This window comes from Centrocercus urophasianus, unplaced genomic scaffold (genome assembly GCF_019232065.1).
Source record: "Centrocercus urophasianus isolate 14NV4802_14NV808 unplaced genomic scaffold, USGS_Curo_1.0 seq_40, whole genome shotgun sequence".
NCBI lineage: Eukaryota > Metazoa > Chordata > Aves > Galliformes > Phasianidae > Centrocercus > Centrocercus urophasianus.
The window spans coordinates 4,522,041-4,545,806 of NW_024884978.1; the positions used below are offsets into that span (position 1 = coordinate 4,522,041).

A 23,766-nucleotide genomic window follows, 5' to 3' on the forward strand; every position below is an offset into this window, starting at 1 on the left:
TTTGTTATGGCATCTCTGGAGTAATCAGTCATTCAAAATGTTTCTGTCCTTTTGTAGGCAGCAAAATGAATGGTCAGTAGCAAAAGGTTAAGAATGATGAAATGATTTGACTCCAAAGTCTGTGAAGGAAGACAGTAGCTGGGCTCCTGTGTTTATTATCTGCTCTTTTCTGTGGCGTGAGAGAACAGTACATGCTCCAGTTAGTCAGTTGTCAGTAATAATCAATCTTTAGATGGGTGTGTAGTTTTAAAACAGCAAAATCCATGATCAGATTTTGAGCTCTCAGAATTCAAGCACATTAATTTGTTAGATGAGGATGGTGCACTTGGAGGATGTTCTGAGATGTGAGTAATTTACGTTGGAAGGGCTGCTGGATGTCATCTGGTTCGATCCCCAGTAGTTTTGGAGGGAGTCTTCAAAACTGTGTTGTAAAGGAGCACTTGGGGTGCTGACTTCTCAGTTAATTGCAACACTGAATTAATTATGTCAAGTTTCTGACTGAACTGATTTTCACAAGTCCACATGCTGTGACTATTGCTGCTCCCTGTGGGCAGGAAAGGAGGATGAGGAGCTTCAGTCCTTGGGGACCTCATCCTGCTGTTGTCAGCCTCTGTGTTTGTGAGCCTGCATGGAGGCAGTGTGTGGGCTTCACACAGTGGTGCTGCTGTCCTGGTTTTTGGGATGCTGCAGGCGCTGTAGTCTGGGTCTACAGAGGAACTGCTGTGCTGTATGTGCATGAGATGCACACCTTTGCCTTTCTCATCTTACTTTTGTGTCTTTCCAGCTTACAGGCTTTGTGCTGAAGTATGCAATCTAAGGATTTGCTGCTTTTGCCATCAGCACTGTTTTCACCCGCAGAGCAGTGCTCAACTACTAAGTCCTTTAAGTTGACCTGCCCTCTAGCCTCTGTATGCGGGTAATAAATGTGATGAGATGTTTCAGTAAACAAAAGAAGAACAGAGTGAGGGAATGGTAGAAAGTAGGTTAGATCGTGTACTTTGCTGTATATTTTAATGACGCAACTGTTTCTTTGCATGCTATGTTTCCCTGGAAAGTTGCTGGTTACTTACATGTAGGTTGACCTCTGATCAGTAATTCCCTCTGTGATGATGGGGATGAATGGATGGGATGCAGAAGGGTCTTATTTAAATTTCAAGGTTATCCCAGAGGGGAAAAGTAACCCATTGTATTTCTAAAATCCTTTGAATTATAAATTTGTTGCCACGTAGTGCTGTGCATGGGAAGCATTGGAACGGCCGGCTCTGGCTGCGTGATGGGAACAGCTAAAACAATAAGCATGGGTAGCTGAAGGTGGAGTTCTCATTTCATTTCCTTTGAATGCTTCTGCATGTGAACGAGCTTTTAGAAATAATTCAGAGAACTAATGAAATGGTCGTAGTAAACCACTGCATTCGTATCATTTTGTTGGAGGATGAACTTTATAAGCTTTTGACGGCAGTTAAAGTATATTATATAATGTTTCTCTAAAAATAGCAAGATAATTTTTTTTCTGTTCTGAATTATTACTTCAGTTGAATGTGGGGCACAAAAGATCTGTTTGAACCTTAGCATGTAATATGTTGATTTGTAGACTATCCACCAGTTAGGGTATTTTAAACTAGTTTGCAATACAAGAATATTTTAAGATGAAGAGTATATATTTGCATGCAGCCCATGCTGGCAGCTGGTGTTTGGGGGGAAGCTGACATCCAGGATAACAGCACTGAGCTCCAGTCTTACTGGCCTTGGGCAGCCCTGACTTGCAAGTATCATGTAAATGGAGGTTTCAGTCCCGATGTTCGTAAATACCCCTCAGAAGCAAAGGTTATGTAATGTTGGTTGTGCAGATCTGCTTAATAACACTGGTCTGAAAGTATGTCACCACCTAAGCTGGACTCCATGATCCTTGCAGGTCCTTCTAACTCAGGATATTCTGTAAAACTGGTTTCTTAATTTCATTTTATATATATATATATATATATATATATATATATATATATATTTTTTTTTTTTAGATGAAAGCTGTGTCTTGAATATGTTTCAGAGAAAAATATCTGCTGAACTCTTGTGTGGTTTTTCAGTTCTCAGTGCCCTGTTCAACGTCCGCGTAGAAATGCTGGAAATGCACGGTGTCAAGGCTCTCTTCATACTTCCCCAGCTTTCATTTGGAGGCTGGCCGTACCTGTGACTGCTTTGCACGTGCATCTCAGACCAACTGAGTGCTGGGCAGCTCCATCCTTGGGCAGATTGGAATCGGGTTGTTAAATAAGTCATGGCTGCGGGAGTCAACGTTGGCCTGTGGCCATCTCTTAATGGGAAAGGAGCAAGCAGGCAGAACTCCTCCTGTGCTGAAAACCCAGAGGCACTCAGTGCTGATGAGAAGTCAGTCTAGATGGTTTGAAACCAAAGCTTGGAGTTCTCAAAGAGAAGTTAAATTGATACTGGTTTTGAAAGGAAGAAAGGAGATGTTGAATTCATTTATGCTTAGAAAAAATCTGATTTTGTGTTATTCTTGGAGCGCATGCTGTCTCATCTTCATACTTCTTTTTGCGGGTAGGCAATAACGAGCTGTACTGAATGTCACATCATACACTTGAACATCTGTTGACATGATGAGATTCTTAGCCTCTAACATGCATTTGAATGTGGCACTTGGGTTCAGAAATGTTGTCTGTAATACCACGTGTGCTTTGGATGCTATTGCAGTGTTCCTTGTGCATGAAAGCACAAGTTCTCTAATTTTTTAATTATGGGATTCTCTTCTGGTTTGTGGCTTTAAACACTGTAATGTTGCTTCTTTTGTTCACCTATTAAATGTTTCTGAATGCTCTTTCTACTTTTAGCAGTAGAGGAAAAGGTTAGGTTTTATTGGCCAATAATTATGAAACTGTAATAGAAATAACTAGCACTAAGCTGTTGGTTTGTGTTTTTGTTTTTTTTTTTTGCTGTTTCTCTGTCATTTTAAACAGATGATTCACAATTATATGGAGCACTTGGAAAGAACCAAACTTCATCAGCTAACAGGGGGTGATCAGTTAGAATCCACAACGCACAGTAGAATTAGGTAAGCTATTTATTATGCTCTCACCCTGAAATGAAAGAAAAATCCATTCGTTTGTGTTTGCAAGACTTTGTCCTTTAATCCTACAACAACGATTTGGCTGAATCAGGAAGATTTGTTGTATGATTGGAATGCAGCAAGAGAATAGTGTAGAAATCAGTAGAGAAAAGCCTTTGCTGTTGTACTGCTGAACGTTGAGATATATCCTGTGTATGCTATCTTAATTTCAGCTTGTTTGGGTGTTTGCTTAAAGGTAGGTACCAAAAAATATCCCGGAATAATTGCAGTCCGCTGCCGCTTTGTGTACAGGTTGATGGAGGTGGGTATCTTGATACTCACTTGTTCTGGGGGCTTGATGTGAATATATTATGCAGATTTGGAGCTTTCCAGCCTATGAGCTGCGTGAGGAAGGAGGGGAGAGCAGCTCCTGGGCTGGCTGTGCCTGCGTCCGCATCAGTGCTGCGAGGAGCTCCGGTGCGAGGGGGGAGGAGAGGTGATGTCATTGCTGTGGAGCTGCTGCAGAAGAGTGGAAAGCTGCTGCTGATGGCATTGTTTTTGTGGCAGCGGCTGAATGACAGACTGTGCCGACAAAGATACACCCCTGGCCCCCGCGTAGCCTTCCTGCTCCCGGCGTTTCACCATGCCAGCGCAGCGCCATGAATCCCGGATGCATGCTGCTATTTGTGTTTGGCTTCGTTGGCGGGGCGGTGGTCATTAACTCGGCTATCTTGGTGTCTCTCTCTGTTCTGCTGCTTGTGCACTTTTCTATTTCTACTGGCGTGCCAGCTCTGACGCAGAACCTCCCAAGGATACTCAGGTACTCTGACCCACTGAACCTTGGCTGCTCGAGCTCTCGCTTTTTCTCTGCTTCCTTTCCTTTTCAAACAGGAAGAGCGAGGATCAGTGAAAGGTGTCGACCGTGCGTGAATTTCAAATTCTGTTGTAAATGTAATATTTATGAGCAGGGATATGGTAGCACGGTTCTTGCACACTGCAATTTATTTGCCTTTTGTTTGAGTACAAGATCTGCCTGTATGTTTTTTTTTAAAGAAAGCTATTACATTGATGTGCAGTAATCTGCAAAAAAAGCTGAAGTGAATGTCACGGATAAAGCCTGCATTTGTTGTGTTATTTGGTGCTTACGGGCTGGATGTGCGTCGCCATAAATACATGGATACTGAAGCCTTTTGCTAACACGTTTCATTCCTTTTTCATCTAATAAGTTATATAAGATCCCCAAATTGATAGACGGTTCAAATACCTTATAATTAATTGCTCTTTTTTTTTTAAAAAAAAAAATAACCTTGATTATTGGTTGGGGGGGGGAGTCTTTCCACATCTAGGCATTGGAGTTCTCACAGCCTATTCACTATTGTTCAGCCAAATGTTATCCTCTCCCCCTTTTTCTGTACTTGTATGGCATGCTGCCAGCTCTGCCCTCCCTCACACTACGTTCTGTGTCCTGGTTGCCTGGAAGAAGCAGGCATACGTTAGAATATGGTTACCAGAAGTAATATTTGTTCTTTTTGCCAGAATTACAGAAGGAGGAAACCAGAAAATTTGAAATGTAGCTTTCTGACCCGAAAACTTGGAATATTTCAAAATTTAATAACAAACTTTATTGAAAGAGAGGAAAAATGCTGAAAGCATCCTCTAAAACAGCCGTGTGACTTTCTGTAATACATGGTGCGTGTGGATGTTGTATGGGAGAATGCTTTTCAACCCAAGTCTGAGCACAGGAACATTTTTCCGAAGGTTTAAAATCTATCAGTAGACAAAAGACTGTAATGCAGTATAACTAACAAAAACATGCACTCTAAGTACAGAGAAATAAAGTATTTGCAACTCTCTAAACTGATTTAGTTCTTAAAGCTGCATTTGTTTAAAAAGGGCAGAAAATAAACCCAGACCACAACAAAAGCAGCAGAGCAAAATACTGAACTTCAATTCAGGTAACTTTTTCAGGCTTCCTATATTTAAGCAGTCAGATGGTTTAAGAAAACTTGTCCTTCGTGATGAGCTTTTGCTTCCCAGGTGAGCATATGTTGGGTCCAAATAGTTTTTGTAAGCTATGCTTTTCCTGGCTCGTCTTTTCCCAGTAATGCATCTTAGGAGTTACAGGAATTTAAGCTCGGTTCCTTCACTTCATTATTCATCTGAAAACAGGAGAGACGTAGGATGAGGGAATCTAATTGTAAACCAGTTGTATTGTTTTTACCATTAGTGGATTATTACAGCACAGCATCTGGCTGCATGTTCTGAAGGTCCCAATACGTTGTTTTTGAGCATTAGTTTAGGATTTTAAAACATAAGCCTGCTTCTGCTCACTCTCATACTGTCAGGTATTTTTTTGGACGTGGAGGCAGTAGAAGGGGCTCTTTGCTCTGTAGGCAACAGCCACTGAATAAGTTGAGATTGCTTCAGTCTAATTAGATCACTTAATGCAGGCATCCTCGTAGTGAGCCCTAATTTCCAACAGAAGCTCCTTTTCAGGCTTCATTCTCCTTACAGTTTTGCAGTGCACCTGAACTGCTTTTTTAAATGTATGAAAAAAGGATGATAAAATTTATAGAAAACTGTTCCTCAAGGAAGCACTTTTCAGTTGGGAACTCTTTTTCTGCTCCCCATTTTGTTCAGATTCCCCCTTCTGACACGTAAAAGGAGATGAGCTTTGTGGTTATCCTGCAGGCAGCTCTGTTTGCTGAGTCGCTGCAGGAGGCGTTTTGGAGCGCAGGGCTCTGCACAATGCGCCTTTATGGCTGCCTTTCTTTGAGGCTGAAGGGATCTTTTTTTTTTTTTTTTTTTTTTTTTGCTGGTCAACTTCTCAACCAATGGCATGTTTTCAGCCTTTCTTTTATCATAATTTAAGCTTCTGTGGTGTCTTTTGTTCACAGTGGAGTTGTGGGAAATGTAAAGAAAAGCAGCGACAGCTGGAATCCAGTCCTTTGGTTCTTTGGCCATTATTTTCCTGAATGCTTTTCAGCAGAGTTACTGCTCCAACAGCTATCAACTGTCTGATGCTTTTTATTTTGTAACCTGGACTCATTTTTGCATTATTTGCTTTGCTGCATATTTTGCTCTAATTCTGAATTTCCAACTGAATTTGGATCAATGTTTATGAAAGACCAAGATGTGTGCATGTGAGAGTTTCCAGACATCTGTAACAGCATCTTCATACTTCTCGTCTGGGAAGGTTCTTGATAAACGAAATCACTTACTATTCATATATGCACTATAGTGCGTTTTTTGATGGTGTCAAAATCTGCCAAATGGCACTTGACTGCTTAATTGCTAAATAATTCTATTTTATTAATCTCTCCTTGACTACCTTCTTATCTAGGCTTAAAAAAAACCTTAGTTTTTTCCTGTGCTTTTCAACATTGCCTGCTGTGCTTTTGCGTATAACTTGTATGTAGTCACTAATTCTGCTTAGGAGTCTGAGGTTATGTTTGTTTTGTGAAAAGCCTTGTAAAAATTGCTGTGACTGAGATTTGACTGTCCTTATAATGCTGAAATACATGGGATGTTTCAAATGCTCGTATTTTGTTTGCACTGTGTCTGCAGGGACACCTGCAATGCTTTCTCTTGAGAAAAATAGTCTGCCATCGCTTGTGTGTGTTTATCTTCTGTCTTCAGTATACCTAAAGCTTTACTTGAGTTTCACTAGTTGATTATGGCTCTTTTTTTTCTCTGTATTTCATTGTTCTGTCTGAACAAATACTCTGTTTTATCTTAATGCTGTGCCCAGCTGATATTATTCGTTTTCAGGGCTGGCTGTAGCATCCTGTGAGTTGCATTCTACACAGTGTTTTTCCCTCATGCTACTAAGAAGAAGGCCTTTTTGTTCACTGATGACATTACTGATAGCAAGATTGGATATGGGAACGTTTGGGGAAAATGCAACATGTGAATCTTTGGAACTTTGAAATGTTTGTTGAGGAGAAGTGACAAAAGATAGCGAAGAGCAGGCATGAAGTTCTTTGCCTTCCTTACTGATGAGTAAAGCTGAAGCTGTAGTTGTGACGTGCAACCAGTGCTGCTGCTCACAGAAGCAGAGTGGTGTGGGAGCACTGGCTGCTCGTCTCTAGCTTTTCTCAAGCCATTGTATGACTGTAGGGTGAAGCAGAGACTTGAACTGATGTTTGTTAAAACTGTGGCATTTCTGCCTTGGCTGGCTTTGATGCTGGTAATTCCCTGACCTGTTTGTTTTTCTTCATGTTACACAAGTTCATATAAGCCAAGTGATCCTGAAGTCGGACTTCAGGATAATAGCTTGACTTTCCCAAATGCTTCAGTTAATGATTTAGTTGAAGTTTGGTGGTGGTGTGTATCTTGCACAAAAACAATGCGGTGTTTCTGTGGTTGATGAAGACTAATCTCCCAAAGTTGACATTTTCATCTGTTTGTTCTGTTTCTGTGGAACTTCAGTTTGCTATAGATTAGATTTGGTGCCATCAATACTACTGCCTAAAGCCATGCAATAGCGTATTTACAATCAAATAACGCAAAAGGAAAAATTAGTATATGCTGTAATGCAAACTGCATATGCTGTGTTCTGTATTAAGTAGAGAAAAGCATATGCATGTTTGACCCTGTAATTTTAGAACTTCCCTGCTGATTTCAGAGGCATACAGCAAAAGGTGTGTGACTGCAATGGCTGACGGGGCAATCTGTCTCTTTCCAACAGAAAGGAGCGGCCGATATCGCTGGGCATCTTCCCACTGCCTCCTGGAGATGCACTGCTGACACCTGAGGCTCAGAGAGAAGCAGGGGAAACACCTGGGTCAGAGCACTGGAAATTCCATGAGCTAAGCCAGCCACGGTCCCACACAAGCCTGAAGGTGAGTGATCAGTGTCTTGTGCTTTAAGAGGAACCCCCGGACAGGGTATGGTTCATTGCTGGGGAGAAGGGGAAAGGAATTGAAAGGGAGGAGGTAGAACTGTGACTTGTTTGTGCAAACCAATTAAGGTGTGGCAATTCAAACGAGTTTTGAGAGTAGAAACAGTTTGGATTGCATTTTCCAAACTGTTCCAAAATGGTAATACAGTTCTTGTGTTCACAAGTGTTTTTTTCCTGTCTAAGGACCGTTCCCAAAGGTCACTAGCTTGTTCTCTACTGACCAGATATGCAAATAGAGTAAACAGATCTGGTGATTTAACATTCTTCTGGAGGGAAAGCTTGGATTACTATATATTCTCAAACAGCCTCTGCCTATCTGTGCATATAGTATGGGTGTACCACAGAGGTGGGTGACCAAACTTTCCTAAATTAGCCTGTGATATGATTTCCCTTACATGTAGCTTGGCTGTAATTCCTCCAATTGTTCAGCATTCCAGCAGTGGGAGGGTGGCACAGAGCAAGCTGCAGGAAGGCAAAAAATGCTGGAGTGCAGCAAATCTGGAAGTCCACAGTGGGTCTGGAAATGCTGCTTGAGGAACTGCGGACTGTATAACCTCAGTCTCCTTATGTTAGTGAAAGGGTTTGAGGAGAAGGGATGCACTGTTATTTCTGATGTGTGGAGGTGAAGTGATGTAGTCTCCTCCGAATTGAACTTAATTACCAGTGTGGGAATACTAAACTGATTTAAAAAAAAAAAAAGCTCTTCCAGGCACAGAAGTGCCTGGAACTCAGACTTCTTTTCCCGAGAGGTCATATGGAGGTAATGGGAAGTGTAAGTAATGATGGATTACAAACAAATATCGGTGGCAGCGAGAGTGTGAGTCCAAAACTTGTCGCTCCCGGCCATGTTGGATCTTAAAATCTTCCTATTCCCTTTGTCCCACGCCAATTAATTTAAGCAAATTGACAGAGCTCTCCCTTTAGAAGAACTGATTGGGATACAGATTACATAAAACCACAAAGAGGTAGGGATGGGATACAAAGGGACATTTTTGATTCTTTGACTGCTCAGAAAACTACATTGATTACGGTATGTTGTCATAATCGATGTCTTGTTGTAACTCCTCTCAAAATAGTTAATTGTTAAAAACAGTTGTTGGTGAACAGTACGAATTGTGATCATTTAAACCTATTTATTCTAAGTAGCTTTGGTCCAGAGCAGTTTTTTGGGTGTGAGTATAAACCAAACAAACACAGTAGTTTAATCAGCAATGTTTATTGGAGGGGGAGGGGGACAAGCCTGAAATAAAATGCATCAGATAGTAAAGTCAGAAGTGTGAAATGTGACATAAGTTGAGATTTCTGCAAGCCAAGGACCATTCTCTTCAGTGTTTTCTTTTGTACTGTCAAGCCATTTTTCTGGAGCTTTGCATGTGAAAGTTGGTGGTCAGTGCATGCTGCAGCAGTTAGTGAATGCTTTTGGAATACAAAGATGTAAAAATGTTTGAACAGAGCCAACAGCTCTCTTGAGGTTTTATTCTGTGTTTGTGAGAACTCTGGATTCCCGTGGTAAGGGGCATCGTTCCCTCCCTTCTGTAAGTGGTTGCTGAAGTATGAATCGTTCGTCTGTCGGCGGCTGGACCGCACCTGTTCAAAAAGCTGGTTGGGGAATAGTGTCTGTTATTTTAATGGACACCAAGTATCTCATGTGACACCTCAATATATGGCTTTTGCTGCCTTGAATAACCTTGAATAACAATAAGTTATTCTGAAGGTGTTTGTTGGTTGAGATTTCTGAATAATTTTGTCAGAACATTAAACAGTAATAGCTTGTTCTGGAATTTACTACCAAGGGGATGAAAATGAAGTAAATGATAGGAAGATGCTTAAAGCAGCAGAGTTTGTTCCTAAGTGGGAATGTTACTTTGTCACTGTTCCTGTGGGATGCAGGCTTTCCATTTATGCGGGTGTACGTAAATGTGTAACTTCCTCCTTGCTGTGGTGAACTGAAGTCTTTCCTGGCAAGGAAGTAGCAGAAGTAAAAAAAAAAAAAAAATTAAAAATGACAACTCCTGGTAACCTCATACTTACACAAATGAAAGAAGACACGTCTCTATTCAGTTCTCTGTTTTTTAGTGAGGTTGAGAAGTCATCTCGCATTTTGTTCTTGAGAAGGAAAGCAAGCAGTACAGTAAATTAAAGCACCACAAAATATGAAGTTCTGTCTCATTAAGTTTTGGAGGCAGTGTCCTAAATGGACCAGTTTGCATTCATATCTGCAGCGAGATCTTGTTTGCTGGTATGCTGCTGTTTAAGTGATAGTTAAGATGTCTGAATGCTAATACAGTTCTCTGTGCTATATTTTTATACCAGTTAAATACATGTTCTGCACCAGTGCTTCTGAATCTGTTCTTAAAGAAGTTATTTTAAGACATCATACATGTTCTGAACAAGTACAAATTCTAGAACAGCTTTGGAAAGACTGTCAGCAATTAACTTTGCAGCTAGAAGAGTTACTTGCAGTGGTACAGCCTGCTGTCTGCAAGGCTTAACAGAATAACACAATAAACTTGTTGATAGACTTTATTAATTTAGACTTTGAAAAAGCATGGAAGCAAGGATGTGTGTTATGTAGCTATAATCTCCTTAACAGGAGAGAAAACCACACCCACAGTCTAAAGATGCACTCGGTGGTGCAGGATGCAGGTATTCTTTCTATTTCTGTTCCTACACGTTCTTCAGCAAAATGCGGGTGTTTTATTACTTGCTCTTTAATGAAGAGCGTAACTCTTCCAGTCCTTCTTATTTTTAGTGTTTTTCAATAATTGTTCAATTTTAGGATGAGCTCTCTGACGTTAGCCAAGCAGGTTCAAAAACCACTACTCCAGCATCCACGGCTGCTTCAGATGTACCTGCACTGCCTGCTGAAACTCCTCAAAAGGAAGATGCTGAAGGATTTGCTAAGGGTGCAGATATGCAGAATGAGAAGCCGGACATAAGCAAGAATATTGAAGTACAGGTAGCTCAAGAGACAAGGAATGTGTCCACTGGTAAGCTGCATTTACTTTTAGTGAATTATTATTATGGATCTCATGCAGTCGTTGTGAAATTTCTTACTTGTGTGCCACAGATGACAAGTGTGTTTTTACTCATTTTTTAGAGGTACCAAACATTGGTAAGAAACAAGTCTGTTTTTTACTGGTGATGTTAGAATTATTTTTGATGTTCCCATGTGAGCAGCAGAAGTGGCACTCATCCAGGCAAAGTCTTGAAATGAGATAGATGTCTACTCTCATAGGAATTCAGTTAGATTCAAGAGAAAATGGCTTAGAAATTCCAGTGTGCTCAAGGATATCAAAATCCATGCATCTTTTCATGTGGTTACCTAAATAAGTCTTTCAATGAGTCTGTTAGGTTGATGGTCAGTGTGGTATTATTTTTATGTAATGCCCAATCTCACAATTCACAGTGATTTGGGTTTTATTTGGACACCTTCCTTTTTCTTTAGGTGGAAATGAAAATGAAGAAAAATCTGAAGTTCAAGCAATCATTGAGTCAACTCCAGAGCTGGATATGGATAAAGATCTCAGTGGATATAAGGGTTCCAGGTAAGTTGATTAGTGTGATTTGAATAGGAAAAACAGTTTTAGAAGGTGCCAGACTTCAGTTTTGAACTCATGACTTGTTTTGAATTATTAAGACTGAGGTCGTGCATTATATAATAAAATCTCCTACTTCTGTGACCCTGTTTCTTTCCCCAAATTCCTCTGGAGGTTTTAAGTGTAACAGCAGTTCTTTAGTCTGTTTCTGCACCTGAACTTCATTATACAGCAAACTTCAGAATGCTTCAGTATTCTTTCCATATTTTGATCAGAAGTTCTACACCAGGAGGCCTTTTTCCCTTAAATCTAGTTTTCAAGACACTTGCATTTGCTTTCCTGGCCTCTTGTGCTTTCTTTCACCTGCACTTCTAAAATCTGGACTTAGGACTGATTCTCGGAGTACTATAGCATTTTCTTTCAGGTTCTGAAGGAGGAATCCCAGTTGTAGCATGCCTGAATCTGATTTTTTTGCAGGCTATTGTTTGTGGAGGGTAACATTAGAAAAGATATGAGAACAGAATTCAGGGCTCTAAGCCAAAAGCTTCTGAAAATGTTACTTGTTTTCATGGGGAACTATTCATAGTAACATAAAGGGAACTTCAGATTGGGAATGTTTTCATTCTGCCTTTTGGTGATGTTTGTTTTTTCTTTGCACAGCACCCCTACCAAAGGCATAGAGAACAAAGCATTTGACCGTAACACAGAATCACTCTTTGAAGAGCTGTCATCTGCTGGTTCTGGCTTAATTGGAGATGTGGATGAAGGTGCAGACTTACTGGGTAAGAAGGGTTATTTAAAGATGCTGTTTGCAGGAGCGTTCCTTGGGAGTGAAATGTTTCATTGCACTTAGTAGGTTTGCTGTTAGGAGGAATTTAAAAGTATCTGAGTCTTATCTGAAGTTAGTTAAATTGGGATTGTGGAACAAAAAAAAGGAAAACGTATTTTTTCCTCCAACGTACCCGTAATCTTTTCAGGCACCAGGTTACTATTCTTTATTCCAGTTTTCCATGTGTGTTATCTGACAAAAGGATTTTGTCTTGAACTGAAGCAGTCTTTTTTTTAGTGTTAGATAACATAATGCAGGTTATGCCCATCTGTAATTGCTTCACTTTATCACAACTCTGTGGAATATGATTTGTAAGAAAATTACAGTATAATGCAGTGATGGTAATTTGAGAATGAAACTATTAATTAAAAGCAGGGAAGGGGGAAACATTTCTTCTTTCCCCACCAAGCAGCTTGCTGCTGCTTGTATGCTTACTAAACAGATTGCAAGTTTAGGGTGATGAGTTGATGTGAGTTGATGAGGAGCAAAAAGGCCATTAAAAAATCTTTCTATAAATTATTACTGTCTAGTATTATCACAAAGGGTTTTTGGACATATCAATGTTTAGGCCTCGTTTTCCAGTATGTAAAATACAGCTGCATCTCGTGTGTATCTGTTAGAAATGTATATAGAAAATCATTCAGCTTCTGTTTTCTGACAGTGCAGAGGTAGATATGCATAGCATTTAGAATTACTATGTATGCAGGCAAGTTTCTGGCTAAGCATTCCACCACAAACCTACTTTACATGAAGCAGGGGACATTTCTGAGAGCATTTCCCACTTGGACTAACAGACTTACTTTCAGTCTGAGAGAGGATTTCTCTTTGTTACTCTGTACTGCTTGGAATCCTGAGCAGTGAGAGCCATGCCATCCTTGCCAAATGTATTTCATCCCAAACTCTTGCATTTTCATGTGGGCAGCTCATGTCTCATTCTGCGTGCAAAACGAGAGGTGCTGGAGAAGCAGTATAAACATTGGAACTTCTGCTCCTTATCTGCATGATAGAAGTCAAATTTCTGTCCAGATTGCCTGATGATAAATACTTTGTTTTCCTTTGTAGGCAAAAATAATATACTACTTAGTCCAATGTATCAGAGGCTTGTTCTTGTCTTCATTAGCACTTTCAGTAAAACCACTGCTGTTAATATCAGTGTGTGCAAAATGAACGTGCTGTAATGATTGTTATGCAGAATGTGACCTAATAGATGGACAACATAGAGACCATTTCACTTAAAACACGACTGTAGTCCAAGGCACTTTGTACCACTCAGTAGCCACATCTGCATCCAGGGTAGCTGTGTTTCAAGCACTTGTTTTGAGGTCTGTAAAAGTAGTTAATTGGGATTCTCTAATGTTTTCTCTTGGGCTGCGTACCCAGGGGAATATTCTGGTGTGTATGCTTCTCTTTTAGAAACAAATTGAAATTTGTTGCTTCTACAGTTAGGCGTTCTTGGCTGCTGCTCTCATGAAATACATTCTCTGCATTTTTCCCTGCTTGGTAACACTTTTTTTTTTTCCCTCGCACTCTTTTGGCTATTTTTGGTTATTTGTTGTATTGGTTTAGTTTTTGGTTATTTGTTATAATGGATCCTGAAATGTTTGAAGTGTCCTGGCTACTTCTGTGACCTCTGAAAACGTTTAGAAAGAGCTCTTAGAGTAACATCCCTCTATGGCTGCAGTGTAATGAGTTTCTCCCATTAGCAGTGAAGTACCATCAGCTAATCTAACTTCCTTCAGTATTCAGTATCATTTGTTTTTAATCCAAAACTCGGGGAATTTAGACCTGCATGTCTATTTTTGAGTAACCTTTTTTCTTGCTATGAAACTGTCTTTTAAGTCTGTTAGCAAAGTTACTTGAGCAGTTGTGTTCATAGAAAATAAGCCTCCACCATTAAGAGACTTTTTTGTGTTGATCTTGAGTCAGCAGCACAGCTGTCATCATTGTGGTAGCAGTGGAAGGTTTAATCTGAAAATACTTCTGCTGTGCCAGCTGTGAGCAGACCGTATCTGCCTTATTTTCAACACCCTGCAATTGTTTACTTTGTGCATGCAAACAATAGGGGTGAGAAATTAACTTCCAGAAATGCAATAATATTGAAGCAGCTACGTGAAGAGTTAAGTTCATTTTTTGTAGTAGCATATTCCTATGAAGCATACAGAACAGTTGAGCATTTCTGATTACCTGCTTCTAAATTCTTTCACAGACAATAGGTTTCTATTCAATTACTGAATTTTTCTAAGTCCAACCAAGAGAAATGCTTACGACAAATTTTATTTAACATCTTTCATATAAAGTCCTGCTTCTAACCATGTCACATTTCACTTCCAGTTATTGGTGGTGGCTTTGTTTTAATTCACTCGTACTTCATAAGTTTAAGTATTTTACTGCTCTTCACCCATATTACCCCTTTCATGAAATGTTTCTTGTTCTTGTTTTTGCTTTACATGGAATGCATGGGCTTTAAAGACCATAATTTCTTTGGTAAGGTATCATTTGCTCTGGGGAAATTTGCAGGGCTTTCACAATGTGAGCTTTAATCAGCATGTTTTGTCTAACTTACGTACTTTTGACTCTTACCTGATGTAAAAGACATCAGAACACTGTAAAATTAACGCTTTGTGGACTAATGCTTCCCCACTGATGCCATACATGTTTATTTTCTGTTGAGTTGGTAATTCTGTAGCATCCTCAGTATGTATTTAGGTAGCATTAGCCTGCTAGCCAGGCCTGCCTTTAGTCGTTATTTGAAGGCAGGTTGGGAAGAAGGTGGAGGGGAAATCTAACTGCAGGAGGTAGATCCTGAAATTTCAGGTAGCTTGTAATTTTTTTTGCCTGGCTTCTTACTTAAAATTCAGCTACTGTTGGATAACAGGAAAACTGAGCCTTGGAGAAAATCAGTTTCATCTGCTAACTCTGTGTTTGTTTCCTTTGGAAAGGAATGGGTCGTGAAGTGGAAAACCTGATTTTGGAAAACACTCAGCTGTTGGAGACAAAGTAAGTGTGAATGTCTGTGTAAAAAATAATAATAATATATTCCTGTCCTCCTCTGTTACGTGCAGACTTGTATCAGTCTCTGCATCTTTCTATCTTGAGGAATGTAACTACTCAACAAACTGTTCTGAATTCTCTGCTTTTTTTTTCTAACTGCAGTGGTACAAATGTATTTTGTGAATGTTGGAGTTGGCAGGAGGATTTGGTCTGCTTTAAGAAAATCTATGGTTTTTTTTTTATAGTAGCTCTACACGAGAAACTTAAGCATGGTCAAGAATAAAACTCAAGCTGAATATGCTGTGAGGCCATAGTCAGTCCTTGTAATGGTGTTTTAAATGTTTGTCTAGGAATGCACTGAATGTGGTGAAGAATGATTTAATAGCAAAGGTGGATGAATTGACCTGTGAGAAGGATGTCCTACAAGGTGAATTAGAGGCTGTAAAACAAGCAAAGCAAAAGCTTGAAGAGAAGAATAAAGAACTGGAAGAGGAGCTTAAAAAGTATGTTTGATACTGTGATTCTGAAAAAGAAAATTGCTGTGGTATTTAATGCAGCTATATGTTTTGTTTTCTTTTATTTAGAGCTCGTGCAGAAGCAGAGGAAGCAAGACAAAAAGCTAAAGAGGATGATGATGTAGGTGTATGTGTGCATGTGTATGTTTGTATTGGTAATTCACAACTGGACATAAGACTGCATGCATTGAGTGAATGCTGTTAAGCTAAATTGCCTAAGTGGTAAACTTTCTCCATGTTAAAACAGATCTAAAGAGCCCAAGTAAACCTAAATTCACTATCTCTATCTTTCCCGAAGAACTGCTTTTATTCAGATTGCACTAAATTTGAAAGGATGGGTGGAGAGGATGGTATGGCAGAAAGCACTGGGTAAAATCAAGTTAGTTTTTACAAAGCTCCAAACAGTTTTGAATCTGGAATTGTGCCCCAAACTGACTCTTGTCTGAAGGCAGAGGCTGACTCTGCAAGGCCCTGCTGTGCTCCTTTGTTCATTCTGTGTTTGTTTTTCTGTGTTCAGAGTGATGTCCCCACTGCCCAGCGGAAGCGCTTCACTCGTGTTGAAATGGCTCGTGTTCTGATGGAAAGGAATCAGTATAAAGAGAGGCTGATGGAACTTCAGGAAGCTGTCCGATGGACTGAAATGATAAGGTAAAAGACACTTAGCTCCTTGGATTTCACTGGCTTTATCTGTGTGTGATCTGGTCAGTAGACTTGTCTGCTTGCCAGCCCATGAAGAAGTTCTTGAAGTTACATTGGTTTGCTAGAATGGGATCTTGGTGACACCTCCAAAAATGTATTGCTGCACGTGATGTGAAATAAACACCCTTGAGAAAGTGGAAATGGTTATAAAAATTTTGTAATCATCAGTGTTTCTTAGGGGGAGAAGTTACCATACGTGTGTGTGCATCTTAAGGCAGTGTGCTCAGTTAGCAGCTGGAACCTCAAAAAAGTGATAGTCAGCCTTCAGGTTGAGTGTAATCCATGCATAAGATCTTGAATAGTGCAGGAGAAAGCACGATTTTAAAATTGCAAGATTTGTTAAATATTAATTAGTGAACTTGGTCTAGCTTGCATCTTGAATACTGGGTTACCTGGAGGGGATGCCACCCCCAGGTGGTTCCATGGCCAGCAGTGTCGTTTGCTGCCGCCTGCTGGTCAGGTACCGTGGTGACATTGGTTTTCTTCTATTATTGTCCCTAATACCCATGAGCCATTCTGAGTCTGAGGGAAATATGTACTCCCAGGCAGCTGTGGTTTGCTTTTCTGTAGCTATAGTTATTGTCTCCTACAGAAATCTCATCTCGGTTATTGGGTTTATGACTTTAGGGGCAATTGCCATCATTTATTTACTATTGTGTCAAAAAGTAAAATTTTAAAATAAAAAGCAGTGGTTAAAATACTAAGGTGGAAGAATTTAAAGTTTGTTTTAGTCTGTTTTCATTGTAAAATGTTGCATGAGTTTTCCATCCTGTTTACAGAGTACTTACTAGATGTTTGTGATGCTTGTATGTGTTGGTGATGTCAGTGTTGTGCTTGTTAGAGGTGCTAGTGTGAAGAAACTGGCTTTGATACTTTCAATATCAGTTGTTCTGTTCTGTAAAAGTAAGTTGCACTCTGTCCTGTTCCTTCCCTTTTTAGATTTTTATACTCAGTAAACTTAAAATGTGTTTCTTGTAGAGCATCAAGAGAAAATCCAGCCATGCAAGAAAAGAAGAGATCAAGCATTTGGCAGTTGTAAGTATTAAAATACAACTCACTAACAATGAGTATAAAAGACCCTAACCAGTTAGCTGGCACATTTTTATATGTTAGCTAATTGTCTTTCAGCAAATAGAGATGTCTTAATTGTTTTCCTCTTGTTACCTAGCATGCCCACTCGGTAAGACTGTTCTTGAAGACAAATCCATCGTAAGCTGCATCACCTAATGAATGGCTGTGCACTTTGTGAAGTTAAATGCCAAAGTGCTGTAACTTCTTTGTAGCTGAACATGCACCAGAACTTATTTTGATTTTTTTGTTTATGATGAACAATAGAAATTTGAATAGCTTGTGTGGATTGCATTTATTTCAGCTTCCTTTTTCTCTATGAAGTATGGTTTACTCTGTCAATTTTCGTTTCTAACTTGAAGCTCTTTAGATCTGAAATGGCATTATTCACAACAAGATACCTGGCAAATGATCCTCGTGTGGTTTGCTGATATCTAACATATTTCTAGCTCAGGGAGTGGTGGAGATTTTAGAATGTGCTGTGCATGAACTAACATGCATCATAAAACTGTCTTCCAGATGTAAGTTCACATCCTAGTTTTCTTGAATTATTCATTCAAGATCCTATTACATTTAATATACGAATGGTCAGTAATTCTTCAAGAACATCTATTGACATGAGTTTCTTTGCTTTGAAAGTATTTGAGTGTGCAATGACTGCTGTGTTGGGCTCTACTTTTAGTTCAGATGGCTTGAGAAGGCTATCCTGTGTGATGCTTTGCCTGCACAGTTGAGTCTGAATGTACCTTAATCCTAACAGTTTTCTTGTTTATTTTATTCTAGTTTTAGCAGGCTCTTCAGTTCATCTAGCAATACAGCTAAGAAACCAGAACCTCCTGTCAACGTTAAATATAATGCTCCAACCTCACATATTACTCCATCAGTCAAGAAAAGAAGCAGCACCTTATCTCAATTGCCAAGTGACAAATCTAAAGCCTTTGAATTCCTCAGTGACGAGTAAGGCACCTTGGTTTCATAATACTAGATGTGATCTGTCCAGTATTTGCCCTTTTTTTGTTCTCTTGAGGTTAAACAAGCAATCTTGCTGCTAAGAGAACTGTAATGTTCTGAAGTGAATACTGATATCTGGGAGATCAGTGTAGATTAGTTGCACAGCAATGACTGATTCTGGGCAGCCAGCAGTGATGTGTTGTTTAGCATATACCACTGCATTTATAAAAGTGCTTTTAGTCATAAGAGGCAGCACTAAGTACTGAAATTATTGTTATAAATATTATAAAGCGTTATAGCTAAGTAATAACTATTCAGATACTTTCAGTTTAAGGTTGGTACAAAAATACAGCATGTGTCAGGCTAACTGGTATCTTTATTTTTTCATCCCATGCTTCTTTTTGGCAGTACATGCTTTTGGCTTACAACTTCATGACTTCCAGTAACTGTGTAAGCCACGCACTTAATTTTTATGTAAGGGTGCTGACAGTAGTCTTTCTGGTTTGCCCATCTTAACCAGGTTCCTTAAAAATAGCCCACAGGAAACCTGGTGTTATACAGATGAGTTTAATGACAGCTTCAGTGATGCACAGGATTTTAAAGAGTATAAGTAAAAGGTTCTTTAATAACGATTCTTTCCTAGAACTGAAGCCAGTTTAGCCTCACGCAGAGAGCAGAAAAGAGAACAGTATCGTCAGGTGAAAGCCCATGTCCAGAAAGAGGATGGTAGAGTGCAAGCATTTGGCTGGAGTCTACCTCAAAAGTACAAACAGGTACTATGCTTATTTTCAAGTGTAATGGTGGTGATTTCATTGTGAAATTCTGGCAGACCAGGGAACTGTTATTTCGCAGCTGAGCTGATTCCAGCACTCTTGTTTTGCTCTAACTTTGCCATTTGAAGGCAGCCCTTCTCAAGAAAAAAAAAAAAAAAAAAACAAAGCAAAACTCTTTAAGCATATTTAACAAAATTAGTCAACTGATTTTGACAACTGTAAATATCTTTGGATGTTTTTTTTTTTTGTCTAGGTGGCAAATGGTGGCCAAGGTGACAATAAGATGAAAAACTTACCTGTACCTGTTTACCTGAGACCTTTAGATGAGAAGGATACCTCTATGAAGGTAAAATATTTGGAGCTGTTTATAGAGGCTGTATTTTAGGCAGCCTATAGCGTGATTCTGTTTTATAATTTCAATCTTCTTTCTGTAGTGCAGTTATAGTTAAATTCTGCAAATTTTACGGTTGCAATAAAGCTTGAATTAATTCAAGCTTCAGTAGAAACATATGACTTTAACATTAATGAATTCCTTAAACCGGACTGCTGAAAGATCCTAATTGTGATATTGGTGTACTGAATGCCTTTGTTATTAGCTTAAGATAAACAAAATCTTTTTCTTCCAAGCTGTGGTGCGCTGTGGGAGTAAACCTGTCAGGAGGGAAGACGCGGGATGGCGGGTCTGTGGTTGGTGCCAGCGTGTTTTACAATGATGTGGCTGGCACAGATGCAGATGGCAACAAGCAGCGCACGGGATCTCAGAGTAGCTTAGACAGACTAGACCAGGAGCTCAAGGTAAGATCACTGTATGGGATTGAATAGCTTGTATAGTTACATACCTTTACCGTTTATCTGTTGCTTAAACCTGATTACCAAGTACATTGTCAGTGGCCATAGTTTTTCTCAGGAAGTCATCGATGCAAGGTATTTGCGTCAGGAGGAAGAAACCCAAAATATTTTTAATTTTTCTCTGCGTCTCAGCTTGTTGTTAAGTCTCAGGAGGCAGTCCATTTCAGAACACAGCAGTGTGCTGCTTATGCTAGCAGAGCTGCCTGCTTTGAAGGGAACTAAAGATACTAAGGTGTCTGAGACTAACATTAAGTGATGGCACAATGTGTTCATGAACTTAATAAACTGAACAGAAATCTTACTGAGAGCACAGAAATGAAGTCTTAATTTTGGTTTGAATTGCACTGCAGCATCGCAGTCTGTGGTGATGTCTGTGGTAGCTGACATGTTAATTGCTTTGTATTATGTTTTTTTGGCTGTGTAATTGTGTGGTTAGAACTATTTTATATTGTGTCTATGCGAGTATGAAATATGAGGGTTTTTAATGTTCTCTACGGATTTGGAGCAAGTAACTGATTTTTGCAGTGACATTAAAGCTATGTTGGCATGTGGTAAGTGATCAAGTACAGTAATATATTTCAGATCAATGGCAGTACTTTCATTCTTGTCCCTCTTGTTGTCATTCACTTCTGCTCTGCTTCGTTCTCCTGCAGGACCAGCAGAAGGAGCTGAAACATCAGGAAGACTTATCCAGTCTAGTCTGGATCTGTACGAGCACACATTCTGCTACAAAAGTTATCATTATTGATGCTAATCAACCAGGAAATATTCTGGACAGTTTCATTGTTTGTAATTCTCACGTGCTTTGTATTGCTAGTGTACCAGGTAAAGACTGCATAAGCAAGACCTAAAACTTCTTGGAGTGCATCATGTTTAGATTTTCTTAAGCAATGATAAAATCTAAGATCAGTGTGATAAAATATTTCTGTAGCATGGTGTTAAGGAATGTTTAGCTTGAGGGAAATCTCTTTTTTTTTTTTTTGTTTTGATTTTCAGTTGGCTTTTGACCTGAATTAAGTAAAAGTTAGTGAGATGTCAAGAACTAGGGAGAATTGTTTTTGTCTGCTGTATTACAAATGGTACAGCAGTGCCATTGTTCTACAGAACTGTGGACGTAGCTTAGGAAAAATACATTGGATTTTATTCTTGCTTAAGTAGTAAATCTTGGAACCACCTGTAGAGGGAATCTTTGTTACACTGAGGATGTATGTAGAGCATGTACTGAGGGCAGTGTAATAGGAAGTCATGGTTTTGGAAAACAACAAATGGTGCTTTTGGGCTGCTTGTTCCTTGTAAAAGCTTTTGGTAATAGTTTCAGTGAAGTAGTGTTGTGTAATAGGCTCTGAAGAAAATTCCTCCCAAGGAAGATTTCAACAAGTCATCTTTTGGTATTGTCAAAATGATCAAATTCAAAGGAGGGGCTAGTTTCAGATATTTGGGAAGTTATGAGAAATAGGAGGCCACGAAACTGGCGAGGGAGGAGAATAACTTGGAATAAGTTCTTGAAAGTAAGCTTTGATGTTGCAAGTTATGCTACGTTGAAGTTGTATATAATCTATAAAATCAAGAGAGCATAAAAAATAGTTTCTTGACATTTATAGCATTTTACTGTTTTTAAGACTTAAAAGTATTTGAGAGGATCTGAAGACAGAAAAGAACCTGCTTTTTTCTAGTACAAAGGATGTTTTGGAGTGAAATTATCTGTAGAGATGTAGGTAACCTTGCATATAAGTATCTGTCATGAAATTTAATTTGTTTGAAATGGAATTAAAGGAGTTAAAGAACTCTGCAAATTGAAATTGTGGCCTATGACTTTCAGATATCAGCGTATGTAGGTACTGCTTTTGCTTTTTGAACAGATTTATTCAGTGATAGCATCTGTAGCATCCCTCACGTTACAAATTCCTTAGTAGATGGGAATTCTCCTTGTGAAATCTCATGCTGGAAAGTTCCCTCAGTGTGAAAGCTTAGATTGTTGTTAGATACAGAGGTGGATGGCCTTTGTGCTCATGGAAACATGCAACTTTAATCTTTTTCAGGAGCAAGGGAAACAGACTATCCTGTGGGAGAGGAAGGGTCTCAAGAAGTGGATCCCAATCAAGTGGACAAGTCATCTCTGTGTGGAAGTATGACTAGCAACAGCTCTGCAGAAACTGATAGCATGCTGGGAGGAATAACAGTGGTTGGCTGTACTGCAGAGGGTGTTACAGGAGCACCTGTAGCTCATAGTGCAAATGGTGCCTCACCAATGGCAGAGAAACAGTCAGGTATGAAAATCTTAGAAATGCACTACAGATGTTCCTGATGTAGCTGAGAAAGTGAATAGGCCAGGTATTTAATAAGCTGTCTTTAAAAGGTGGTGTAAAACAAGTACTCTGTGGGAAATGGCTTATAAATCTGACATACTTGCAGCTGAAAACTTTGTGGAAGTGCTGTCACGTGAGTTTAGGCAGTTGCTTCTTTCAAATCCCTTTTAATGAAGTCAGTCTTTAGTATGGTTTGAAGAGAAATTTTTCCATCTATTATTTAAAATGCTGACCTCTTCTTGACAAATGTCTGGAGAAGATGTGGATGTTTGCTTCATCCTGAAAGGTCTCAGTAGAGATCTAAGTGAAGCTGCTTAAAGTGCATTTGTTGCTTTGATACCAAAACTTTGCCATTTCTGATCTTATTTCTTTCAGCTGAGATAGCTGGACTGTGACTGTCTGGTTGTTTGTTACAGCTCATTGCTTAAGATGCAAGCATCAAATTCTGGCTGCTTTATATTGTTGAGAATTCTGTTGCTGTTTTTAGTTTTTCGAGTCTTGTGTTCCACAGATATTACAAATGAAAGTAATTCAGTAGATGACAACATTCCAACTGCAGAAGAGGCAACAGAAGCAACAGAAGTCAGTGCAGGGACAGAAGATATAACTGATATTGGGCAAACTGGAGTCTATACTGAGCACGTCTTTACAGATCCTCTGGGAGTGCAGAACACAGAGGCATCTCCAGTGTACCAGCCTGGGTATGTAATTGGAGTCATAACTCTTGAATTATATTTGGTAAGAAAAACATTTTCAGAAATGCATGGGGACAGAAGGTAGAAGTTGTTTCTCTTGCAAAGGAGGTTTATGTAAGTAATTTTGGCACAAGGTGTTACATGCTTTGCATACATGAGGTGGTCATCTCTGTACAGTGTCTCTTATATGTGGATTCATATGACATGAGTACAGACACCTCCAGACTGCTATAATGATTGTCCACCAGTTTGTCACTAAGTCGTTTTAGAGGTTTAACATGAATAGCAGTGGCCTAGAAATGCCTATTCCAATTTCCTGTTTCCCTTCCTCCTGACCGACGAGTTGTTCCAACGTATGTTTTCTTTCTCGGAATAATCAGTCTGAGTTAATTACAGGAGTGGAGAACAAGCTTGAGAGTAAACAATATTTCAATTGGCAGTATGTTTGAAATCTTCGTTCTCCTCATACAGGTGGGCATTGCAGTCATTTGATCAGTGTTTTTCTTATGTGCCTGGGATGCTGCGGCTGTCATTCCCCTGAGATACCAGTAAGGCTGTCAGGCTTGAACACCACTTGGGAGGAAGAAATT

At 39.4% G+C, this 23,766-nt stretch overlaps 1 protein-coding gene across 3 annotated transcripts in view; it reads left to right on the forward strand.

Moving 5' to 3' along the window:
- Positions 1–23,766, forward strand: part of SPAG9 (sperm associated antigen 9) — a 58,808-nt gene that overhangs the window by 19,931 nt on the left and 15,111 nt on the right. For 2 of the 3 annotated variants that reach the window (XM_042832868.1, XM_042832869.1), the window contains exons 5-21: positions 2,970–3,064; positions 7,749–7,902; positions 10,741–10,951; positions 11,410–11,509; positions 12,161–12,282; positions 15,269–15,326; positions 15,671–15,823; positions 15,905–15,956; positions 16,353–16,483; positions 17,513–17,569; positions 18,386–18,559; positions 19,197–19,326; positions 19,580–19,672; positions 19,954–20,121; positions 20,829–21,000; positions 22,215–22,442; positions 22,993–23,182. In XM_042832868.1, the coding sequence (XP_042688802.1) occupies positions 2,970–3,064; positions 7,749–7,902; positions 10,741–10,951; positions 11,410–11,509; positions 12,161–12,282; positions 15,269–15,326; positions 15,671–15,823; positions 15,905–15,956; positions 16,353–16,483; positions 17,513–17,569; positions 18,386–18,559; positions 19,197–19,326; positions 19,580–19,672; positions 19,954–20,121; positions 20,829–21,000; positions 22,215–22,442; positions 22,993–23,182 (2,288 nt within the window). Of the gene's footprint in view, positions 1–2,969; positions 3,065–3,702; positions 3,879–7,748; positions 7,903–10,740; positions 10,952–11,409; positions 11,510–12,160; positions 12,283–15,268; positions 15,327–15,670; positions 15,824–15,904; positions 15,957–16,352; positions 16,484–17,512; positions 17,570–18,385; positions 18,560–19,196; positions 19,327–19,579; positions 19,673–19,953; positions 20,122–20,828; positions 21,001–22,214; positions 22,443–22,992; positions 23,183–23,766 lie in introns of those variants that run through there. The other variant, XM_042832870.1, reaches the window with a different exon arrangement.